A 24,070-nucleotide genomic window follows, 5' to 3' on the forward strand; every position below is an offset into this window, starting at 1 on the left:
AAGTGAAACCTTATAGTGTTAATCTTTCTCTGCTTGACTTATTTCACTTAGTATAATACCTTTTAAGTCTATCCATTCTGTTGCAAGTGGTAACATTTCATTTTTTATGGCCAAGTAATACTCCATTGTGTATAGGTACCACCATTTTTTTATTCATTTGTCTACTGATGGCACTTGGGTTGCTTCCAAATGCTGCAGTGAACATAGGGGCGTGTATATTCTTTCAAATTAGTGTTTTGTGTTTCTATGGCTATACCTCTGAAAGTAGAATTGCTGGGTCATAAGGCAGTTCCATTTTTAAGTTTTTGATGAACCTCCATACTGTTTTCCGTAGCGGCTTTACCAATCTGCATCCCCACCAACAGTGCATGATGGTTCCCTTTTCTCCACATCCTCACAAACACTTGTTTGTTGATTTATTGATGAGCCATTCTGACAGGTGTGAGGTGGTATCTCATTGTAGTTTTAATTCATATTTCTCTGATGATTACCACTGAGTACCTTTTCATATGTCCATAGGCCATTTATATATCCTTTTTCGAAAAGTGTCTATTCAGGTTCTCTGCCCATTATTTAATTGAATTTTTTGGGTGTTAAGTTATATGAGTTATTTATAAATTTTGGATATTAATCCCTTATTGTATGTATCATTGATAAACATCTTCCCTCATTCAGTAGGTTATCTTTTCATTTCATTGATGGTTTCCTTTGCTGTGCAAAAACGTTTTAGTTTGATTTAGTCCTATTTGTTTATTTTTTCTTTTGTTTCTTTTGCCAGAGGAGATATAACAAGAAAAAATATTGCTACGATAAATGTCAGAGATTTTACTGCCTATGTTTTCTTCTAGTTTTATGATTTCATGTCTTATATTTAAGCCTTTAACCTATTTCAAATTTGTTCTTGTATATGGTGTAAAAAAGATGATCTAGTTTTATTTTTTTACATGTATCTGTCCAATTTTCCCAACACCATTTATTGAATAGACTGTCTTTACCCCATCATGTTTTTGCCTCCTTTGCCATATATTAACTGACCATTTAGGTGTAGGTTTATTCTTATGCTCTCTATTTGGTTCCATCAATTCAGTCACATTGATCTATGTATCTCTTTATATGCTGGTACCATGATGGGTTTTTTTGTTGGGGTTTTTTTTTTTTTTTTTGTATTTTTCCAAAGTGAGAAGCGGGGTAGGGGCGGGGGGGCAGACAGACAGACTCCCACACTCACCCGACTGGGAACCACCCGGCATGCCCACCAAGGGGCAATGCTAGGCCCCTCTGGGGCGTTGCTCCACTGCAATCGGAGCCATTCTAGTGCCTGAGGCAGAGGCCATGGAGCCATCCTCAGTGCCCAGGCCAACTTTGCTCCAGTGTAGCCTTGGCTGCAGGAGGGGAAGAGAGAGATAGAGAGAAAGGAGAGGGGAAAGAGTGGAGAAGCAGATGGGTGCTTCTCCTGTGTGCCCTGGCCAGGAATCGAACCCGGGACTTCCACACACCGGGCCAATGCTCTACCGCTGAGCCAATCGGCTAAGGCCCATGCTGTTTTGATTACTATAGCCTTGTAGTATAATTTTGATATCAGGTAGCATATTATGTCCCACTTTATTCTTCTTTCTTCAGATTGCTGGGGCTATTTGGGGTCCTTAGTGGTTCCATATAAATTTTTGGATTATTTGTTCTAGTTCTGTGAAAAATGTCATTGGTATTTTAATAGGAATTGCATTGAACCTATAGATTGTTGGGGTACTATGGACATTTAAATTATGTTAATTCTTCCTATTCATGAACATGGTATGGTATATGCTCCCACTTATTTGTATCCTCTTTAATTTCTTCCTTTAATGTCTTATACTTTTCTGAGCACAACTCTTTTACCTCCTTGATAAAATTTATTCCTAGGTATTTTTTGATGCAATTGGAAATGGATTATTCTCTTAGTTTCCCTTTCTGAAAGTTCATTATTGGTATATAAAAATGCAACTGATTTCTGAATATTTATTTTGTATCCTGCTACTTAGCTGACCTCATTTATCAGGTCCAGTAGTTCTTTTGATGGAATCTTTAGAGTTCTCTATATTAGTATCATGTCATATGCAAATAATGAGTTTTACTACTTCCTTTTCAATTTGGATGCCCTTTATTTTTTCTTCTTGCCTGATTGCTGTGGCTAGAATTTCCAGTACTATGTTGAATGAGTGGTGAAAGTGGACATTCCTGTCTTGTTTCTGATCTTGAGGGGAAACACTTTTACTTTTTCCCCATTGAGTATGACGTTAGCTGTGGTTTTGTCATATATAGCCTGTATTATGTTGAGGTATGTTCCATCTATTCCCACTTTGCTGAGAGTTTTTATCATAAATGGGTGCTGGATTATGTCAAGTGCTTTTTCTGCATCTACTGATATGATCATATAATTTCTATCCTTCATTTTGTTTATGTGGTGTATCATGTTAATTGATTTATGGATATTGTATCAACCCTGTATACGAGGAATAAAAACCACTTGATCATGGTGTATGATCTTTTTATTATTATTATTAATTTTAATGGGGTGACATAGATCAATCAGGGTACATAGGTTCAGAGAAAACATCTCCAGGTTATTTTGATATTTGATTATGTTGCATACCCATCACCCAAAGTCAAATTGTCTTCTGTCACCTTCTATCTGATTTTCTTTGTGCCCTTCCCCTACCCTTGTGTATGACCTTTTTTTTTTTTTTTTTTTTTTTTTTCATTTTTCTGAAGCTGGAAACAGGGAGAGACAGTCAGACAGACTCCCGCATGCGCCCGACCGGGATCCACCCGGCACGCCCACCAGGGGCGACGCTCTGCCCACCAGGGGGCGATGCTCTGCCCATCCTGGGCGTCGCCATGTTGCGACCAGAGCCACTCCAGCGCCTGAGGCAGAGGCCACAGAGCCATCCCCAGCGCCCGGGCCATCTTTGCTCCAATGGAGCCTCGGCTGCGGGAGGGGAAGAGAGAGACAGGGAGGAAAGCGCGGCGGAGGGGTGGAGAAGCAAATGGGCGCTTCTCCTGTGTGCCCTGGCCGGGAATCGAACCCGGGTCCTCCGCACGCTAGGCCGACGCTCTACCGCTGAGCCAACCGGCCAGGGCCTGTATGACCTTTTAAATGGATTGCTGGATCCGGTTTGCTAATATTTTGTTAAGGATTTTAACATCTATGTTCATCAGGAATATTGGCCTATAATTTTCTTTCTTTCTTGTGTCTTCATCTTGTTTTAGAATTAGGAAAATGTTGGCCTTGTAAAATGAGTTTGTTAGTGTTCCCTCTTCTTGAATTTTCTGGAATAGTTTTGAGAAAGATAGGAGTTAGTCCTTCTTTGAATATTTGGCAAAATTCACTGTGAAGCCATCTGTCAGGACTTTGTTGGGAGTTTTTTTTTTATTATTGCTTCTATTTTGTTGTTTTTAATTAGTTTGATTAGATTTTTTGTTTCTTCTTTATACAGTCTTAGAAGAGTGTATGTTTCTAGAAATATATTCATTTCTTCCAGATTGTCCAATTTATTTGCATATCGTTCACATTTTTTTTATAATTCTTTATATTTCTGTGCTGGTCAGTTGTTACTTCTCCTCTTTTCTTTCTGCTTTTATTTGGGTCCTCTCTCTTTTTTTCTTGATGAGTCTGATTAAATATTAATCAATCTTGTTTATCTTTCAAAGAACCAGCTCTTGGTTTTATTGAGCTTTTGTATTGCTCAATAATTTTAGTTTCTATTTTATTTATTTCTGCTCTTACCTTTACTATTTCCTCCCTTCTACTCACTTTGGACTTTGTTGTTCTTTTTCTAGTTTTTTTAAAGTGTAAAGTAAGATTTTTTTGAGATTTTTCTTGTTTCTTGAGGTAGGCCTGTATTGCTATGAATTTCCCTAAGGACTGCTTTCACTGTGTCCCATAGGTTTTGGGTTGTTGTGTTTTCATTTTCATTTGTCTCAAGGTATCTTTTTATTTCTTTCTTTGATCTCATTGTTAACATTTATAGTTTAGTAAAATGTTATTTAGCCTCCATGTATTTGTGTATTTTCAGCTTTTTTCTCATAATTGATTTCTAGTTTCATATCATTATGGTCAGAGAAGATAGTTTATATAATTTCAGTCTTTTAAAATTTATTGAGACTTGTTGTGTGGCCTAATATGTAGTCTATTCTAGAAAATGTTCCACGTGCACTTGAAAAGAATATATGCTCTGCTGCTTTTGAGTAAAATGCTATGAAAATATCAATTATATCCATCTGGTTGAGTGTGTCAGTTAAGGGTACTGTTTACTTGTTGACTTTTTGTCTGGAATATCTATCTGTTGATCTTAATAGGGTTTTAAAGTCTCCTACTATAGCCTGACCTGTTGTAGTGCAGTGAGTGGATAAAGTGTTGACCTGGAACACTGAGGTCGCCAGTTCAAAACCCTGGGCTTGCCTGGTCAAGGCATATATGGGAGTTGATGCTTCCTGCTCCTCCCCCATTCTCTCTCTCTCTCTTCTCTAAAATGAATAAATAAATAAAAAAAAATTTTAAAAAGTCTCCTACTATGATTGTACTACTGTCAATATCTCCCTTTTTGTCTGTCAATATTTGCTTTATATACAGATGTGGGCAAAAATAGGTTTACAGTTGTGAGTACATGAAGCAGAGTTTATTCTTATATTGTTATTTTTTATTATTGTATTATTAATTATTATTATTATAAAAAATCTACTTTTGCCCCTGCCTGTATTTAGGTGCTCCTCTATTGGATGCATAAATATTTGCAAGGGTTATATCCTCTTGTTGGATTGATACCTTTATCATTATGTAATATCCTTTGTCTCTTATTATAGTCTTTGTTTTAAAGTCTATTCTGTCTGATATAAGTATTGGTGCCCCAGCTTTTCTTTTTTTCATTTCCATTTGCATGAAAAAATTTTTTTCATTTCTTTACTGTTTCAGTCTGTGTGTTTCCTTTGACCTGAAGTGAATCTCTTATAGACAAGATATAGAGTCTTGTTTTTTTTTGGGGGGGGGGAGTTTGAGAGAGAGAGGGCAGGGAGGGGGGGGAACATCAACTCTTTGTTCCACTTAGTTGTGCAACTATTGATTGCTGCTCGTATATGCTCTGACAGGGTCTCCAACAGGCAACTTCGGGGTCAAGCTTGCTCTCTTGGGATTAAGCTGGCACCCCCAGGATCGAACTGGCAACCTTAGCACTCCAGACGACACTCTATCCACTGTGCCACCAGCCAGGGCAGGGTTTTGTTTTCTTATCCATTCAGCTATCCTATGTCTTTTGACTGAAGCATATAATCCATTTACATTTAAAATGATTATTGGTAGGTATATATTTACTGCCATCTTTTTTTTTCTCCTCTTATTTTTATTCCTTCCCTCTTTCCTTCTTTTTTCTTTCCTTCCTTCTTTCCTTCCTTCCTTCCTTTCTTTTTTTCTTTCTTTCTTTTCAAAGAAGTCCCTTTATTTCTCCTTCAGCTTTAAGTGATAGCCGTATTTTGTAGAATAGTCTTGGTTGTAGGTCCTTGCTTTTTATCACTTCAAATATTGCATGTCAATCCCTTCCTGCCTAAAACGTTTCTGTTGAGAAACTTGAGTCTTTGGGGATCTCCCCTGTAGGTAGCTAACTGTTTTTCTCTTGCTACTGTTAAGATTCTCTCTTTGTCTTTAACTTTTACCATTTTAATGATGATATGTCTTGGTGTGGGCCTCTTTGGGTTCATCTTCTTTGAGACACTCTGCCTTTCCTGGACTTCTGTGTCTTTCTTCTTCACCAGGTTAGAGAAGTTTTATGTCATTATTTCTTCAAATAGGTTTTCAATCCCTTGTTCCCTCTCTTCTCCAAAAGGTAACTCCTATAATTCAGCTGTTATTATAGTTGATGGTGTTCCAGGGGCTCTTTAACCTATCCTCATTTTTAAAAATTATTTTTTCTGCTCTGATTGTTTTTGCTATCTTGTCTTTTAAATCACTGATTTGATCCTCTGCTTTATCTTATCTGTTGTTGATTCCTTCTAGTGTATTTTTCATTTCAGATATTCTACTCTTTATTTCTGACTGGTTTGTTTTTATGGTTTCTATGTCCTTTTTTAATGCTGTTGAAATCCTCAGTAAGTTTTTGTGCATCCTTCTAACCATTGTTTTGAACTCTGTGTCTGGTAGATTGCTTGCCTCCATTTCATTTTATTCTTTTTCTGGAAATTTCTCCTGTTCTTTCATTTGGGGCATGTTTCTTTGTCTTCCCATTTTAGCTATCTCTCTGTATTTGTTTCTGTGTATTAGGTAGGTCTGTTATAACCCCAGTCTTGGTAGGGTGACTTTATGTAGTAGATATCTTGTGGGGCTCAGTGGTGCAGTCTCCCTGATCACCTCGGTTAGATGCTTCAGAAATGTCCCTTGTGTGGGTTATGTGAGCCTTTCTGTTGTAGTTGAGTTGTGATTGCTATTGGCCCATTCATGGATGGGGTTGACCCTTAGTCTGACTGACTGTGAGGATTGACCTCAACTACAGTGTATGAGCTTCTATTTTGGAGCTGACCCCACAAAGTGAAATTCTCTTCAGCAGGGTCTAGTGTCTGCTGAGATCTCCCTTTGTTTAGGTGTGCCACTTGTGGAGCTAATCGGATCATGCTTTGATGTGGTCTGAAGCCATGCACTAGGTGTGTTAGTTCTGGGGCCTCTTGGGAGACTCTCTGGTGCAGGTCAATGTCAGATGTTGCTTGTGACCAGCCCTCTACCTGTTAGGTGCTACAAAGCAATCAACAGTTGGTGTCTGCCTCTGCTGGGCCTGCACATGGGAGGGGCCAAGCTGCATTCTGAGGCTGGCTTCCACCAGTACTGCACCTGAGGAAGGTCAGAAAAAGGCCCAAGGAGCCCTGAGATCTAGCTCCCTGTTAGACTTAGCCACTGAAAGAACCTCTGGGCAAATGTGAGTTGCATGATACAGGTTCTGAGTCACCAGATAGGAGTGAGTGGTAAAGATTCAAACTCAGCTCCAGTGCTGGATCTGTGGCCACTCAGAAAAATATCTCAGGGTACACTAAGGCTAGCTGCCATCTACCTGGGGACTGTAGACCTTTGTGGTGGGTCGGGCTCTTAGGTAGTGATCAGGGTGAGGTCAGTAGGGTCCATCAGGCTAAAACAGATGAAGATTTGGTGTGTGGAGGGAGAGTGGTGGCACTAATTGGGTGCACAGTAAAAAAAATGACTCTTGCCCCAGAGCCACACAACTTGGTTTCTTCCTGTGCATATCTGACAGTCCCTGAGTCTGTCTGGACATCCTTGAGAGTCTTCCAAGACATACTGCAGTAGGCTCAGGCTAGGATCCCTGTCTCTGAGCTATGGTCTTTGGCTTGGCCCAAACTATATTCAAGTTTCTTAACCAGCTTCCTGGTGTTCCCTACCATGTCTGTAAGAGAAGTCCATAACCTCCTGAAATTGAATCACATTTTGAGTGTGAGGAAAGGGACACAGAGTCTCACAAAGATCTATATAACAATATAAGAATGGTTGTTCTGGCATAAACAGACACATAGGTCAATGGGACAGAATAGAGAACCCAGAAATAAACTGATGCATATGTGATCAATTAATATATGACAAAGAAGCCAAAAATATACAGTGGGAATGAACAATCAACTCAACAAATGGTATTAGGAAAACTGGACAGCCACATGCAAAACAAAACAAAAAAGTATATCTTTATCTTACACTCTATACAAAAATCAACTTAAAATGAATTATAGACTCGACCATAGACCTCAAACTATAAAACTTCTAGAAGAAAGCATAGAGGGTAAGCTCTTTGACATTGGTTTTTGCAAAGATTTTTTGTATTTGACATAAAAAGCAAAGACAACAAAAGCAAAATTAATATATGGGACTACATCAAACTAAAAAGCTTCTGCACACTAAAGGAAACCATCAACAAAAAGAAAAGGCACCCTACTGAATGGGAGAAAATATATATTTGTAAACTATATATTTGATAAGGGGTTAATATTCAAAATATATAAAGAACTCATATACCACTCAATAGCAAAAAAAAAAAAATCTGAAATAAGAAACGGGCATACGAACTCAATATACACTTATACAAAGAAGCTGTACATAGGGCCAACAGGTATATGAAAAGATGCTCACTATAACATCATCAGGGACATACAAATCAAAACCACAATGAGATATCACCTCACACCTTTTAGAATGGCTGTCATCAAAAAGACAAGAGAGGTCCTGGCCAGTGAGTGGTGCAGTAGATAGAGTGTTATCCCAGAGTGCCGAGATCACCTTGCTTAATCCCGGAGTCACCAGTTGGAGCCTTAGGGCACATATGAGGTGCAATCAGTGGGTGCACAACTAAATGAAACAATGAGTTGATGCTTCTCTCTCTCTTCCACTCTCTCTCTCGCCCTCTCAGTCTCTCTCTCTCCCTCTCAAAAAAGAAAAAAAAAAAAGCTAGGAGAGAAAAATAAAGACAAAAGTGGGTGTAGCTATGGCAGGTAACAACTACTAACCTGTCGCAACTGCTCCTGCCTGTAGAGCTGGTGGACAAGTGTATAGGATTAATAATGGTGAAGAGTGATAAGGAAATTATTGGCAAGCTTCTAGGATTTGAAGACTTTGTCAATATCCTTGGCAAGTTTCAGCTTCTTTTATGAAGATCAGTCCTAGTGATTGTGGATCTTAGGCCACTCAGTCCACTCTGTTGCCTTTGGGGAAGAATTGAAATCATAACCAGAGGAAGAAAGATGACCAAATTAGGCCAGATTTGCTAAATGGGAATAATATAACAATGCTAGAGAGAAGGATCTGAAGTATGGACTTCCTTGACTTGTGCTAGATTCTGTTTTGTCTCATAATGACAACAAAATATAACAATTTTTAAAACTTAATATCTGGATCAAAGGCAGTGCTTTGAAAAAGCATTGTAAATGTCATTTTTGTAAGTTAATTGTGACTATCTTGGGAAAAACTACAGCATGATCTTTGAAGATTAAAATAAAGGTGATTTTAGTTTAAAAAATAAAAAAAAAGACAAGAGACAGCCACTGCTGGCAAAGACGTGAAGAAAAGGTCACATTTGTGCACTGTTGATGGGAATGTAAATTGGTGCAGCCATTATGGAAAAAAGGATGGAGGTATTTTAAAAAACAAAAAATAGAAGAACTTGATAATCCTGCAACCCTACTTGTAGGTATATATCTGAAAGAAACAAAATCACTCTCTGGAAGTGATATCTTAACCTTTGTGTTCACTTCAGCATTATAATAGCCAAGAATGGGTAAAGAACATGTCACACACACACACATATGCACACGCGCGTGCACACATACACACAAATATTATTCAGCTGTAAAAGAAGAAGGAGGAAATCTTGCCTTTTATGACAACATGGATGAAACTTGAGGGCATTATGTTAAGTGAAGTAAGACACAGAAGGACAGCCTGACTGGGTGGTGGCGCAGTGGATGGAGTGTCGGACTGGGATGCGGAGGACCCAGGTTCGAAACCCCGAGGTTGGCACCTTGAGGGTGGGCTCATCTGGTTTGAGCAAGGCTAGTCAGCTTGAGCCCAAGGTCGCTGGCTTGAGCAAGGGGTCACTTGGTCTGCTGTGGACCCCGGTTAGGGCACATATGGAAGCAGTCAGTGAACAATTGAGGTTCCACAAAGAAGAATTGATGCTTCTCACCTCTCTCCCTTCCTGTCTGTCTGTCCCTATCTGTCTCTCTCTGTCTCTGTCACAAAAAAATAAATTAAAAAAAAAAAGACACAGAATGACAAATACTGTATTCACTTACATGCGGAATCTAAAAAAAATCTGAACTCATAAAAACAACAGATTGGTGGCTGCCAGCAGCAGGGAATGAGGGAGGGGGGAAAGGGGTGAATCAAAAGGTTAAAACTCCCAGTTATAAGATTAATAAATTCTGGAGATCTAACAGCATGGTAACTATGGTTAATAATACTCTATTGTATATTTGAAAGTTGCTAAGGGAATAGTTCTCATTACAAAAAAAATGTAACATATGAGGTAATGGATGTTAACTAAACTTATTTGGTAATTATTTCCCAATATATACATATATTAAACCATTTTTTTATATACCTTAAACTAACGCAATGTTATATGTCAAGTATATCTCAATAAAACTGGGCAGGCTGGTGAACTATTGCTCTTTGGAGGCCCATTGCTTCCAAATATACATCCAGAGCCTAGCACTTTACTGTTTGAGGATTAATTTTGATTCTTCCTTAATATATAGATTGCTGGACCTTCCCATAGAGATTCTGATCTATTAAATCTGGGGTAAGGCCAGGAAATCTATACTTTTACAATCCTCCCGGTGATTCTGATGCAAGGCCAGGATGGCAAGCCCCTGGAGCAGATGACCTGTTCTTATCACTGAGTCCTCAGACTCAGAGCATTGAGTGGGCATATGCTGCCCTCTAGTGTATCGAGCTGCTTGCTACACTTCTGCATGGTGTAGTAATCCACTGCATGAGCGCTGGTGGTCTTGCACTCTGGGGCCTCCTGTCCAACACACTGGAAATCTTAGATCTTGGGCATTAATAAAAATGCTCATGTATGTTTCTATGACCAACCACCTTGGTATAACTAAGGTGTTCCATGATACTTTCTGAGAATGAGACACAGCAAAACTTTGTAAGGCTTGTCTGTAAGAACAACTCCCATCAGTGGCATGTCTATATGACCCATGGTACATATGAATCAGTAACTGTGAACATTTTCCTGAGGAAATTCTACTATGACAATAAATGTGGTACTGTAGCATTATAATGAAAGCAGGGTCTAGCTTTATACGTTTTCTAGGAACAAATGAATGAGTCCTTTAGAGTTAGGTAGTCTTCCAGAGTTCACAGAAGTTTTTTCTATACTTTATCTCCCTTGTTTGCTGTTAACTATAAACCATGAGTCAGGAAGGCAAAATCTGATGATCCATGCACACATCATTAAAAATAACAGACGGTGTTAGCACTGGCTGGTTGGCTCAGTGGTAGAGCGTTGGCCCAGCTTGTGGGTGTCCCAGGTTCGATTCCTGATTAGGGTGCACAAAAGAAGTGACCTTCTGCTTCTCCACCCCTCCACCTCCACCTTTCTCTCTCTCTTCTCCTCTCATAACCATGGCTCAGTTGGTTCGAGTGCATTGGCCCCCAATGCTGAGGATGGCTCTGTGGAGCCTCAGCCTCAGGCGCTAAAAATAGCTTGGTTGAGAGTGTGGCCCCAGATGGACACAGCTTCAGGCCCCAGCATGGGTTGCCAGTAGAATCCTAGTTGGGGCACATGTGGGAGTCTGTCTATCTACTCTCCTTTCACTTGAAAAAGAAAAAAAAATCTATCTTCATGAATAGGCAGGATGCTCTAAGATCCGTAGAGGCCATTCTGAAAAATCAGCCTCCAAAGGTGAGTCATATTTGTGTGCTTTCATGAAAGGTAGTTTACAGTCTCTTCCTGCCCATCTTTAGTTTGACCACACAGACTGGAAGGAGTCCTTTTTAAATAACTTAGGAAGTTATTTAAAAGGGCAGCAGTTGTATCTTTTTCTTGACATATCAGACACGGTCCTCTTCCTGAACCTCTCCATACTGATCACCTATTTATTGCCTGTGACATCAAAACCCTCACTGTCCAAGACTTAATAAGACATTGCATGTGTGCCCTATCCTCATGTGTGTTTTTTAATGATCTTCCCACTACAGGTGATATAAACTGCTCACAAGAAATAGGGAATCAGGGAACATGCAGATACTCTGGTACTTTCAATCTATACAAAGTGCATTTTCACCAATGAAATAAAAGTTAGTTTTGCATCTCATTTGTGTAATTGAACAACTTTCTTTGACTTGTCATTTGCTTTTCTGATGTTCTTGTTTAATAAAAAAAAAAAATCAAATGCTTCTTTTTTTATCACTTCATATTCATTTTGAAATATCCCTTAATTTTTTTGAGCAGTATAGTTTATGGAGTTCCTCTGACCCACCCACTATCTCTCTTACAGGGTATGAAGTATATATATAAAGACTCAGTTGTCTGACCAGGCCATGGCACAGTGGATAGAGTGTAAGATTTGGATGTGGACTACCCAGGTTCAAAACTCCAAAGTCACTGGGTTGAGCATGGATTCATCCGGCTTGAGCATGGGCTCACCAGCTTGAGCGTGAGCCCGTGCTCAAGGCACATATGAGAAAGCAATCATTGAACAACTAAGATGCCACGACAAAGAATCGATGCTTCTCTTCTCTCTCCACCCTGTCTGTCTCTATCTATCCCTCCTCTGACTCTCTGTCTGTGTCAAAATAAAAAAATAAAAAAGACTCAGTTACCTGGGGATATATGCCCAATTACTGTCTTAAGGAGAGAGCTGAGCCATCAGGCTATAGCATGAAAAGGTATGCTGCCCATGACCTTGACATCTTTAGGCCTAGTCCCTGAACAACCATACAGACAACCAATTACTCTCATCTGAACACTGAATCACATGAGCTTCTCCTAGATTAGCAATCTTCAACCAGTGTGCTGCAAGAATTTTTAAAACATGCAGTACCTGACTATTTATATAGTCAGGGGCACTGACCTCTTTTCCCTTAGAGCAGCGGTTCTCAACCTGTGGGTCGCGATCCCGGCGGGGGTCGAACGACCAAAACACAGGGGTCGCCTAAAGCCATTGGAAACACATATTTTTAGATATTTTATTTAAAAATGTATTGTATAATAAATATGTATTTTCCGATGGCTTTAGGCGACCCCTGTGTTTTGGTCGTTCGACCCCCGCCGGGATCGCGACCCACAGGTTGAGAACCGCTGCCTTAGACGTTAAGTAAAAAAATGGCAACAGCCACCTGACCAGGCGGTGACGCAGTGGATAGAGCATGGGATTGGGATGCGAAGGACCCAGGTTCAAAACCCCGAGGTTGCCAGCTTGAGCACAGGCTCATCTGGTTTGAGCGAGGCTCACCAGCTTAAACCCAAGGTCGCTGGCTCAAGCAAGGGGTTACTCAGTCTGTTGTAGCCCCATGGTCAAGGCACATATGAGAAAGCAATCAATGAACAACTAAGGTGTCACAACAAAAAACTAATGATTTATGCTTCTCATCTCTCTCCGTTCCTGTCTGTCTGTCCCTATCTATCCCTCTGACTCTCTGTCTCTGTAAAAAAAAAAAAAGGCAACAGCCATCACAACAGTAGCCATCCAGTGTGTGAATCAAAATTATACCTATTTTTTTTCAGATCAGCAAAAATTATATTTTTTGGTGTGCTGAAGTAATTAGTTTATGTGTGGCACGAGATGAAAAAGGTTGAAAATCACTGTCCTAGACAGATAAAGGTCTGTGATGCCCTGTATGCTTTGTGAAACAGAAGGGCTTTGTGATGCAGTCTGGTGGTCTGGTGGATGCTGTCTGGTGGTCTGGTTGCATCCTCTGTAAGGCAGAGATGACTAGGTCTAAAAATATGGGGGCATTAGGTTTCAAGACCTTGAAAGCCTAGGAAGAGAATGGCTAGTGAGATTTAAATTATGTTGAGCCCTACATTTGTTCTGTGGGATATTGGATTTCCCTTATATACTTATGGCTCCATCATCATTATTTCATTAATTATTTGGCAAGCAAAAAAGAACCACCAACAATTGAAGTTGCAACATAACAGGAGCTGTTGCCGGGTAGGGAAACACAATGACCATGACTGAACTGATTAAGCTTCGAAAAAGATTTTATCTCCTTATTTCTCTTGTTACTCTTACTCCTTGCTTTTTTGTGTGTGGAGGTATCCTCACTGGATCCCAGGACAGCTCCAAATTTGGGTGATTCTTCTAGTTGACAGACATTTAGACACTTGGATTGCTAAAGTCTTTGGCTACTAGACCACCCATCTTTTAGTCTGTTCCACTTTTTCTTCTGTCCCAGTCTAATCTCTCCACAGAACTTGCTCAGGGAATAGGGGTGGAAGTATGGAATATGGAAGTGCCTCAAAATGAATCAGGAATAAGAAGAGGAAGAAAATGATGGGGTGGAAACAGTAGAGGAGGGAAAAGAAAGGTAGAAGAATGTATAAAATTGTTATACAGAAGAACATTGGGAAATATTTGCAGATTTTGTCTTATTTTAGACATGAAAAGTGAAGCGTGCTCCAGCTTCATACTCTAATTTTTTTCTTTTTTTGTCTTTAGCATCAACAGAGAGTCAAACAAAGGGCTAAGGATAGAACATCAAGAGGTAAAGTCCTAGTCACTTCTCTGACTCCCCTACACTGTGGGCAAGGCTCCCATGGATCATCTTTCTATCACCTCTGGTGTCAGGAGCCAGGTGCTCTAACCAATTCCCCAAGTTGACAAATTCTCCCAGAAGACTCTTTTGGGTGGGAAATTGGAACCTGGGAATGTCCCAAAATCTTCCACCTTACCCCAAGGAATGAAGAATGAAGAAGTAGGGTGGAAAAGTCCTTAGCTGTGTTGCTTACTTCAGTGGTCCCCAATCCCCGGGCCGCGAACTGGTACCGGTCCGTGGGCCATTTGGTACCGGTCCACAGAGAAAGAATAAATAACTTACATTATTTCCATTTTATTTATATTTAAGTCTGAATGATGTTTTATTTTTTAAAAATGACCAGATTCCCTCTGTTATATCCGTCTAAGACTCACTCTTGACGCTTGTCTCAGTCACGTGATACATTTATCCGTCCCATCCTAAAGGCCAGTCCGTGGAAATATTTTCTGACATTAAACTGGTCCATGGCCCAAAAAAGGTTGGGGACCACTGGCTTACTTGTTTTATGACCCTGTGGAAGTCGCCTTATCTCTCAGTGTTTTATCCATGAAATGGGCATCTGAAGGTCCTGCCTCACTCACAGTGTGGTTATGAAGATCTAATGAGATTGAGGTCCAGGACAAGCACATCATATCTGGTTAAGTTGTACATGGATGTGCCTTAGAGCATTGACTGTTGGGGTTTTCAGTGTCTTGTCATTCAAAGGCCTTCAGCTTCCTATAGGATATTCCTGAATCCTCTCCCATTCCATGTAACACTGTCGCCTGGTTTCTCAGCTAGGAGACGGTCCTGGAAAGAAGCTGAGAAGCCATGGGAGCTGCTCTCTATCATGAAAAGGTGATCACTTGCTTTTTATAGTCTCCCAACTCCAGTCTGGACTGTGAGGAGTTCTCTGCTTGGCCTGGGACAGGGATGAGGAGGGGCAGAATGGCTGGAAGAGAGTCAGACACAGTGGAGCTGGAGCACTGGTGCAGAGGGTTGCCAGGGCAAAGCGAGATCAGATGTCTCAGGAGGGAGGAGTCTCCAGTTCTGTTCTGGGCTAAGGTTATGGTGCTCCTGGAATTCAGAATTTGACCTATTCTTAATTCATAAAAGACTCTATCTACATGGGTTTGTTCTCAACCATGACACAAGTTATCCAATCAAGAGAGTGAGTAAATCATCATTGTCCGATTCTCTTTATAGCTACACCCTTTCAAGGGCAGACTCCTGAACACAGCTGACATTATCACCTCTGGTTCTGTCTTCAGGAGCCCTGTTCCTGGGACAACCCTCAGGCAGAAGCCAGTTATCTCATCCTCTTCTTAAGAATTCTAGAGAATGGGATTGGCTCCCGGGAGATGTATACACCTGACAGTACTCTGGAAGCAGAGTTCCCACAAGGACCTCATTTTCCACTGCTTGGAAATATTAAATACTCGGCTGTGCCTTTTTTAGCCCCAAATGGGACTGAGTCCAGGTTCTACCTGGTGATGGCCCTGGTGAGACCTCATCAGCTAACTGTTGGCTCCCCCATCCTTTGATCCCATTAACCTGTTAAGCTTCTCAGCACAGGTCAGCAGAGAACTCACTCAACTCTGTCTTTTGTGGCCCTGTGCTTGGGTTGTGTGAAACCTTGCCCAACAAACCCTAGACCCTCCGCCCAGCACACCATAACTTTCCAAGTGTCATTTTTCTGGGAAGAAAAGTAGAGGAGTAAACACTAGGGTGAGGGGTAGAGGCCCTAGGGCAGGGGTCAGGAAACTTTTTAGCTGAGAGAGCCATGAATGCCACATATTTTAAAATGTAGTTCCACGAGAGCCATACAACGACCCATGTACCTGATGCCAGGGGTCCCCAAACTATGGCCCGCGGGCCGCATGCGGCTCCCTGAGTCCATTTATCCGGCCCCCGCCGCACTTCCAGAAGGAGCACCTCTTTCATTGGTGGTCAGTGAGAGGAGCATAGTTCCCATTGAAATACTGGTCAGTTTGTTGATTTAAATTTACTTGTTCTTTATTTTAAATATTGTATTTGTTCCTGTTTTTTTTTTTTTTACTTTAAAATAAGATATGTGCAGTGTGCATAGGGATTTGTTCATAGTCTTTTTTTATAGTCCAGCCCTCCAATGGTCTGAGGGACAGTGAACTGGCCCCCTGTGTAAAAAGTTTGGGGACCCCTGCCTTATGTATTATCCAATAAAAATTTGGTGTTGTCCGGAGGACAGCTGTGATTGGCTCCAGCCACCTGCAACCATGAACATGAGCGGTAGGAATTGAATGGATTGTAATACATGAGAATGTTTTATATTTTTAATGTTATTATTTTTTTTTATTAAAGATTTGTCTGCAAGCCAAATGCAGCCATCAAAGGAGCCACATCTGGCTCGTGAGCCATAGGTTCCCAATCTCTGCCCTAGGGCATACAGGACTAAGAAGGGCAGGGCCGATCTCCAAAGCACACACTTCTAAAGGGGTAGAGGTTACTCTATCAATAATGCTTGCCATGTTTCCTCTTCCAGCCAGAACTGGTTTCCTCAGGAGGGAAGTGTGCGGAGGCTCCTGTGTGCAGATCCCTCCTGTGCCATCTGCAATGCCATGGCTCTGGAGATCCAGCAGATGCTGGCAAGTGAGAACACCCTGATCTCTCCCACTTCACTGGGGCCATCACAAAGATCCTCTTGCCTAGAGATGTTGTCCATGTCTAGTTTGTCTTTTGATCAGAATCAGGTTTCCCAGCACTCCAAAGAACTTCCATTTCCATCTACAACCCCCTCAATGTCACAACTAATGGATCTGAAAGCCTTAACGCAGTTAGCTGCCCAGTCAACCAGTGCAGTCAGCATCCAAGAACACCGGGCTGACCACCAGCAGGGATTTCAAGCACCAGATGCGTCCTGGGATGCAGGAGCTCTGTCTTCTTCAAGTGTTGAGGAGAGTAGAATTCCTGTGAACCAGCAGGACAACAAGAAGAATAACACTGAATGTGTCTGGAAGAAACAAGGTCAGCAGCCCTTGAATACTCTTTCTTTCCCTGAACCCAAGGCTGATAAATCTAAAACACCCTATGGCCTTGCATTCCCTTTACCTCTTGTTCCTGTGTCACAGAAGCTGTGAGGTTTGTTGGTTTATTTATTTATTTATTTATTAAGTGAGAGGTGGGGAGGCAGAAAGACAGACTCCTGCATTCACCCTGACAGACTCCTGCATGCGCCCTGACTGGATCCACCCGGCAAGCCCCCTACCAGGCAATGCTCTACCCATCTGGGGCCACTGCTCTGTTGCTCAGCACCTGAGCTATTTTAGTGCCTGAAGCAAGGCCATGGAGCCATCCTCAGGACCCGGAGCCAACTTGTTTGAACCATTTGAGCCATAGCTATGGGTGGAGGGGAGGGAGGGAGGGAGTGAGAGAGAGAGAGAGAGAGCGAGAAAAGGAGGAGGGGGAGGGGTGGAAAAGCAGAAGGTCACTTTTCCTGTGTACCCTGATTAGGAATTGAACCTGGGACTTCCACATGCTGGGTTGATGCTCTACTGCTAAGCCAACCAGCCAGGGCCTGTGAGGTATCTTTAAATATAGATATATAAATTCATGTATTTCTATACCTGAGAGAGTCCAAAATCAGTGGAAGAGTTCCTATAGCAGCTTATATCACACCGCCCCAACTATTTTTCAAGCATAGAGAAAAAAACTACCATTTCTTTCAGCATAATGCCCGTAAGGCCTCCATTGAAAAGATAGGCTTTTATATCCCTGACCTGGGATCATGCGAAGTCAACCAGTCCACCCAAACTTTCTGGATTTTTGAAGGACCCCTATGAACTCAGAGCAAATATCACTGTAAGCAAATCCCAAACTCCATGACTTCAGCTCTACCCTCTACCACCTTTTGGTTACTAAATGGTCTCTGTCCATTGCCTAGGGTCTTACTTAGGACTCAGTGTGTCATATGCAGCATAAACACAGCTATTTTTCTATGATTCCTCTTTTCTGCACAGCCCCTGGTCCACTCCTAGAGATTTCTCACAAAAGGGGAGTCCCCAGGCCTTTTTCTTCAATGATTTCTTCTTAATCTCTGCACTGTCTGTTAGCTCCACCTTCCTCCCACATTTCTGAATTTGGGCTTCTCCCTCTGACCATCAATCAGCCCATATTGATGTCCCATTTCCAACTCTGGCCAAGTGTGAAGTCTTGGAGTGGCACCTGCTGCAGAGGCAGGTCCAGCTTCAGTGGGGCTTGCCAGCTGTTGCCCAGAGATCTGTAGATGCACAGAATCTTACAACATAAGCCCTGAGACATATTAAGCAAATCATCCCCTGAGACCCAGGGGCCTCCCCATTTGGAGAAGCCTATTTCAGTCCTGAAGAGGCAGGTAGTATTTTCCTGGAGCATGTCCAGAGCTGCTGGAGTTCCACCTTCCGAAGTGGTCAGTTTAGCAGGTTGATTCACAATTGCTAGGGCCTGCTCCAAAAAATCCAGCAGTCTGTCCAGTTTCTTCTGTCCCCTGATGACCAGCAGCCTCTTCCCTGGAGCAGCACACTGACCAGTGTGAGTGTCCCCTAGAGGCCAGTGGGGATAAGGACCTGTTCTGATCCATTGTGGAGGCAGGAACAGTCCACCGTCGCTTGTCCTGGCCAAGACAATGTTGCAGAGCCATACTGACTACAAATGGGGAAGATCGGGTATTGTCCCTACTCATCTCTGAACTGGTAGGACTGCAAATCACTGGGTCTGCAGCATTTCAGCAGCCCTGGAAGCAACTTGGTTCCCTTACACTGCTGAAAGTAAGCCCCTACGTAGAGGTAGCAATCAGCTCTTACATGAGTCAGGAAGTGGCACCCTGAATACTGACTGAATACTTGTTGACCAGCAGCCTCCCAAGATGCTGTCACTGATCACCCTGATCAACACCTGCCTGGTACTCCTCTCAGAGAGGCAATGATAAACTGACTCATTGAGACAAGTTTTTGCCTTTCTGTCAGGTCTGCTGTCTCTTTATACTATGTGGCTGTCTCCAAGGCATGGCCCCAGCAATCACGAGCCAATCAGCAATCACAGAGATGGTGCCTGGGCCTGTTGGAGGTACAACAGAGCCTCTGGCTCAATCTCATATAAACAGCAATACACAAGTACTGAGCCATGCCTTTAAGATGCCAATAACATGTGCAGACAGTGCTCAAGCATTCCAGATTGCAGTACAGGTGAATGGAGATGGTGCCTTCAGATAGATCCTGGTAGCAACTCAATACATCTATTGGCCAAACTAAATTTTTATTTGACAAAGAAATTCCTGAAGAAACATTTGGGATGTCTCATAAAGACAAAGGGGTCCAGGGAAGAAACTGTGGCTATCCCATGGAATATCTGCGCCTAGAAGTCCTTTAAAAGTCTAAACAACCAAGGAGAAACATTGCCCCAGGAACCCTTCATCCCACCTGCCATCCCATGTGTCCCAGAATAGTGCACCTTAAAGAAGTTTGCAATTAAACTATTTTTATTTAATTGGTGGTGCAGCAGAACCAAAAGCAAGCTAATTCCAGAGCAGTCCTTATGGTTCTGCCCACTGGGTCTTTAAGATCTCACAACCCAGTGGGAACACGACAGAAAAGCTCCAGTGCTCTGTGTTCAGCTGGAGGCCGGTGTGAACAACTCCATCCTGGAGGATCCCTGAGCTCCTTAGCCCCAGACCTCTACAAAGGTAAAAACAACTCCCTACTCCACCAGAGAAAATACAGGACCCAGAGAAACTCAAAAGAGCAGAGAATTACAGAGATGGTGGTGTAGTATTGAGGCTTTTTTTCTTTCTTTCTTTCTTTCTTTCTTTCTTTCTTTCTTTCTTTCTTTCTTTCTTTCTTTCTTTCTTTCTTTCTTTCTTTCTTCTTCTTCTTTTTTTTTTTTTTAGTGAGGAGAGAGAGAGAAGAGGGAAGGAGTAGGAAGCATCAACTCTCCTATGTGCTTTGAACAGGCAAGCCCAGGGTTTCAAAACGGTGACCTCAGCAGTGCAGGTCTATGCTTTATCCACTGCGCCACCACAGGTTAGGCAATTGAGGCTTTTCCCAACCAGAGAGAACATCTACTCTGCTGAGAGTCAAAGACCAGTAAGACACTTCTAAGTTGGACTTCCAGAGCCTCTGGCTTCTCAAATGTATCTTCAGGATATATCTCAGGATTTTAGTTTGACCAAAATGGTTGCCTTGAGTGAGTAGGGACTAGCAAAGATGTGTTTTGTGTCTGGATCTATAGAGCCACCATCTCCATACTCTCAGCTTACTGCTCCCTGTCAGCAGCATCTCCTCACCTTGAGTTCCTAGAACATCCTTCAGGATCCCTTGGGCCAAAAGATCCAGATAAGAATGGTCTGCAGGGCTGTTAGAGAGAGCTGAATGACCTTATCCAAATAAGGATTTCTGAGAATGCCAAATCTGGAGTGCCCAGAGCTTAAAATGGTCTGACCTTACAGGATCAATTTACTGGGCCACCATTCACTAGCTAGATTTTGAAAGTCTAGCACTTGAAGGGGACACATTTTTCATATTCAAACTTTTCAGGGACAAATTTATAGGGCCACACTTTTTGGGGGCAAAGCTGGTAAAGGCAGCTCATACTTACAAGAGCCCTACCTTTTCAGAAGCTGCAGGAGCTGGCTTGGGAAATAAGACGAAGCATTTTTTACACTGGACTGACCCCGACGTGAAAGATCAAGGGCATAAGGAATCCATTCTACTCCCTAAGGATGAGACAGTGGCCAAAACCATGACAAAAATGGTTGAGAAGAGTCTACCCTCCACCAAAGACCCTGTGAGGCTAGCTAAATCAGAGAAGACAACAGAAGACATGAATATCACCTTCTTTGATGCCCACGAGTGTCTACAATGAACTCCAGCAACACCCCTTCAGTCCAGCCACTCCTAGTTCTAGTCCTTTTCCCAAAACAGCTTTATGTACTTTCCTCAGCTGACTTGTGACACTCAACCAAAAATCCACCCAAGGTCTCAACTCTCACCTTAGCAGGAGGCACTGGTCTATGCAAGGAGAATACCTACTCCAGAAAAAAAGAAGTTCAAAGTTTCCCAAACCCTCTGTATCTCTCTGAAAAAGGCAGTCATCATTTCCATTCATGTGCAGGTGAGGAAGCACCTTTCCAAATATACTCTATAACTCTAAGCAAAAATCCACCTGTTTTTGCCTGATTTTCAATGGTATTTGATGAAGAGAGTAGAAAAGGTAGATAGTACTTCCTAAATAGTATAAGAGTTTAAACCCATATTTCAGATGGGTCAGCATTTTATACAACTCTTTCAACTCCACCCTGGACTGCAGATAAAAGGGACTTGAGCATAAAAGGAAGATCTCTCTCTAAGATGCATTGAAGGGAAAGATCAGGCTTGAATTCTTCCCATGGTGTCTTTGGGCCCCAGGGGAGCAATGTAGACATTAGGATAGTACAAGAAGTAATGCAGGAATCCAGTGCATTTTTGGCCCATCGGCACAATTCATGGATAACCTATGTATATGCCCACAATCTGGAGGTAAGGTTTTTATTTATTTTTAAAAGATTTTATTTATCGTAAAATCATTTACAGAGAGAGGAGAGGGGTTGGGGAGGAACCAGAAGTATCATAGTTGCTTCACTTTAGTTGTTCACTGATTGTCGTACGTGCCTTGACTGGGCAAGCCCATGGTTTTGAACCAGCAACCTCATCATTTCAGATCAATGCTATATTCACTGCACCACCACAAGCCAGGTTGGAGGGAAGGTTTTTGGAGGAGTGTGCACCATCATTGAGGAAGTTCTTTGTGTTTATCAAAAGCACAAAGCTAACGTGACAGATGTCAAAGGCAAATACTAGTATCTCTTTTCTCTGTGCTCTGTTGTTACTGATCAGCTTTTTAAGGGATAAGCCATTTGGGAACTTGTGTAGCCCTATTGCCAGTTCAACCTTCATTGCCTTTCAGCTGCATGGATTGAATGCCTCCTAAAATGAAGACCTGTTGATGCAAAGGTCTCCAAAAGCATCACAATAAAAATGACTTTGATCTGAGTTTTACATTCAACAATTCAAATATCTGAGTAATTTATATGCTAAATACTATGCAAGACCCTGGGGACATAACAATGAAGAGCACACAGGCCCTTCTCTCATGGAACTCATGGAATCATGGAGTAGACAGTTCAATAAAAAGCCACTAAAAGCAATGTGCTAAAAATAGGTTAGAAGAGCCTGACCAGGATAGCACGTGGATAGAGCTTTGGACTGGGACATGGAGGACCCAGGTTTGAAGCCCTGACATCACTGGCTTGAGCCCGGGCTCATCCAGCTTGAGTGCAGGGTTGCTGGCTTGAACCCAAGGTTGCTGGCTTGAGCAAGGAGTCACTCACTCTGCTGTAGCCCCCCGTCCCCCGTCAAGGCACATATGAGAAAGCAATCATTGAACAACTAAGGTGCCACAATGAAGAATTGATGCTTCTCATCTCTCTCCCTTCCTGTATGTCTGTTCCTATCTGTCCCTCTCTCTGACTCTCTCTCTGTCTCTGTCCAAAAAAAAAAAAAAAAAAGAGAAAAGGTTAGAAGAAATAAATGACATGGAGATGTAAAGTACAGCATAGGGAAGATAGTCAATAATATTGTAATCACTAGGTATGGTGTTACACGAGTACTACATTTATTGGGGTGATTACTTAGTAAGTTACATAATGTCTAATCACTGTGTTATACACCTGAAACTAGTATAATATTGTATGTCAACTGTAATTGAAAAATAAAAATAATTTTTATAAAAAAGAAAGAAGTGACAGACATAGAAGGGCACTTAACCTGGTTTTACAGGGTATTCATAGAAATTTTCCTGGAAGACATGACATGTAGACTCCCTTAGTTTCAAAGGATGAGCTGAAGTTAGCCAGCAAGGAGATGGGAGCAGAGACGTTTCCCCAGGTTGAGAGTACAACATAAACAAAGGCACAGTGTCAAATCGATGGGCACACCATGTCAGAGAACAATGACTTGCTGGACCTGTAATTATAAAAAAAATATATTAAAATGTTTGATGGCTTAAAATGAGGTTGCCAAACTGGAGAATGGGTGGCATTCACTCATCCATTTTTTTTTTCATTTCTTTTACTAATATTGAGAGCCTACTCTATACCAAGCAAGCACTTAGGCACTGGTAATACAACAGTGAACAAAAGAGGAAAAACTCTGTCTCTAGTGAGCTTACATTGATGGTGCACTAGAGAGGGAGATACAAGACACATAAGTAAAAAATACAGTATATAGAAGGTGACCAAATATATGCCAAAAATGAGAGTGAGAGTCTTGTGAGAGACGTAAGGGATTCAGGGCAGATGTCACTAAAACATTAATGTGTGAACATGGACTAGAGGGAGAAGAAAGTAAAACCACATGGATAACTGAGCAAGAGCATTTCATTCAGAAAGTATAGCTAATGCACATGTCTGGAGGCTGGAGCATGGCTGGCCAAGGAACAAGGACAGTGTGCTAGAAGCAGAATAACCAAGGAATAAAGTACTAGAGGCTGAGGTCAGAGCAGCCAAGGGGGCAAATGAGGTAAGGCCAGGAAGGTCATTGCAAAGATGTTAACCCTGAAAAAATGGGGGAGCTATCAGAAGATCTGTTTAGATGTGATTTGTATTTTAAAAGGATCACTTAGGCTGTGGTGCTAATAGAGGATTGTGGCTATGGACTTGGGTAGAAGAAGGGGAATTAGTTATGAGGTTACTCCAGTAATGGCAGCAGCAGAGGAGATTGGAAGTGTTCAGATGCTGGATTCTTTTTGAAGGTAGAG

At 41.7% G+C, this 24,070-nt stretch overlaps 1 protein-coding gene across 1 annotated transcript; it reads left to right on the forward strand.

Moving 5' to 3' along the window:
• The first annotated feature begins 13,539 nt into the window (after positions 1–13,539).
• SPATA31F3 (SPATA31 subfamily F member 3) lies at positions 13,540–21,717 on the forward strand. Its single transcript, XM_066367811.1, has 5 exons — positions 13,540–13,683; positions 14,191–14,236; positions 15,064–15,124; positions 16,788–17,269; positions 20,892–21,717. The coding sequence occupies exons 1-5, from the start codon at positions 13,540–13,542 to the stop codon at positions 21,137–21,139; spliced, it is 981 nt and encodes a 326-aa protein (XP_066223908.1). The 3' UTR covers positions 21,140–21,717.
• Positions 21,718–24,070: the final 2,353 nt, after the last annotated feature.

This window comes from Saccopteryx leptura, chromosome 2, assembly GCF_036850995.1.
Source record: "Saccopteryx leptura isolate mSacLep1 chromosome 2, mSacLep1_pri_phased_curated, whole genome shotgun sequence".
In the NCBI taxonomy this organism is placed as follows: Eukaryota; Metazoa; Chordata; class Mammalia; order Chiroptera; family Emballonuridae; genus Saccopteryx; species Saccopteryx leptura.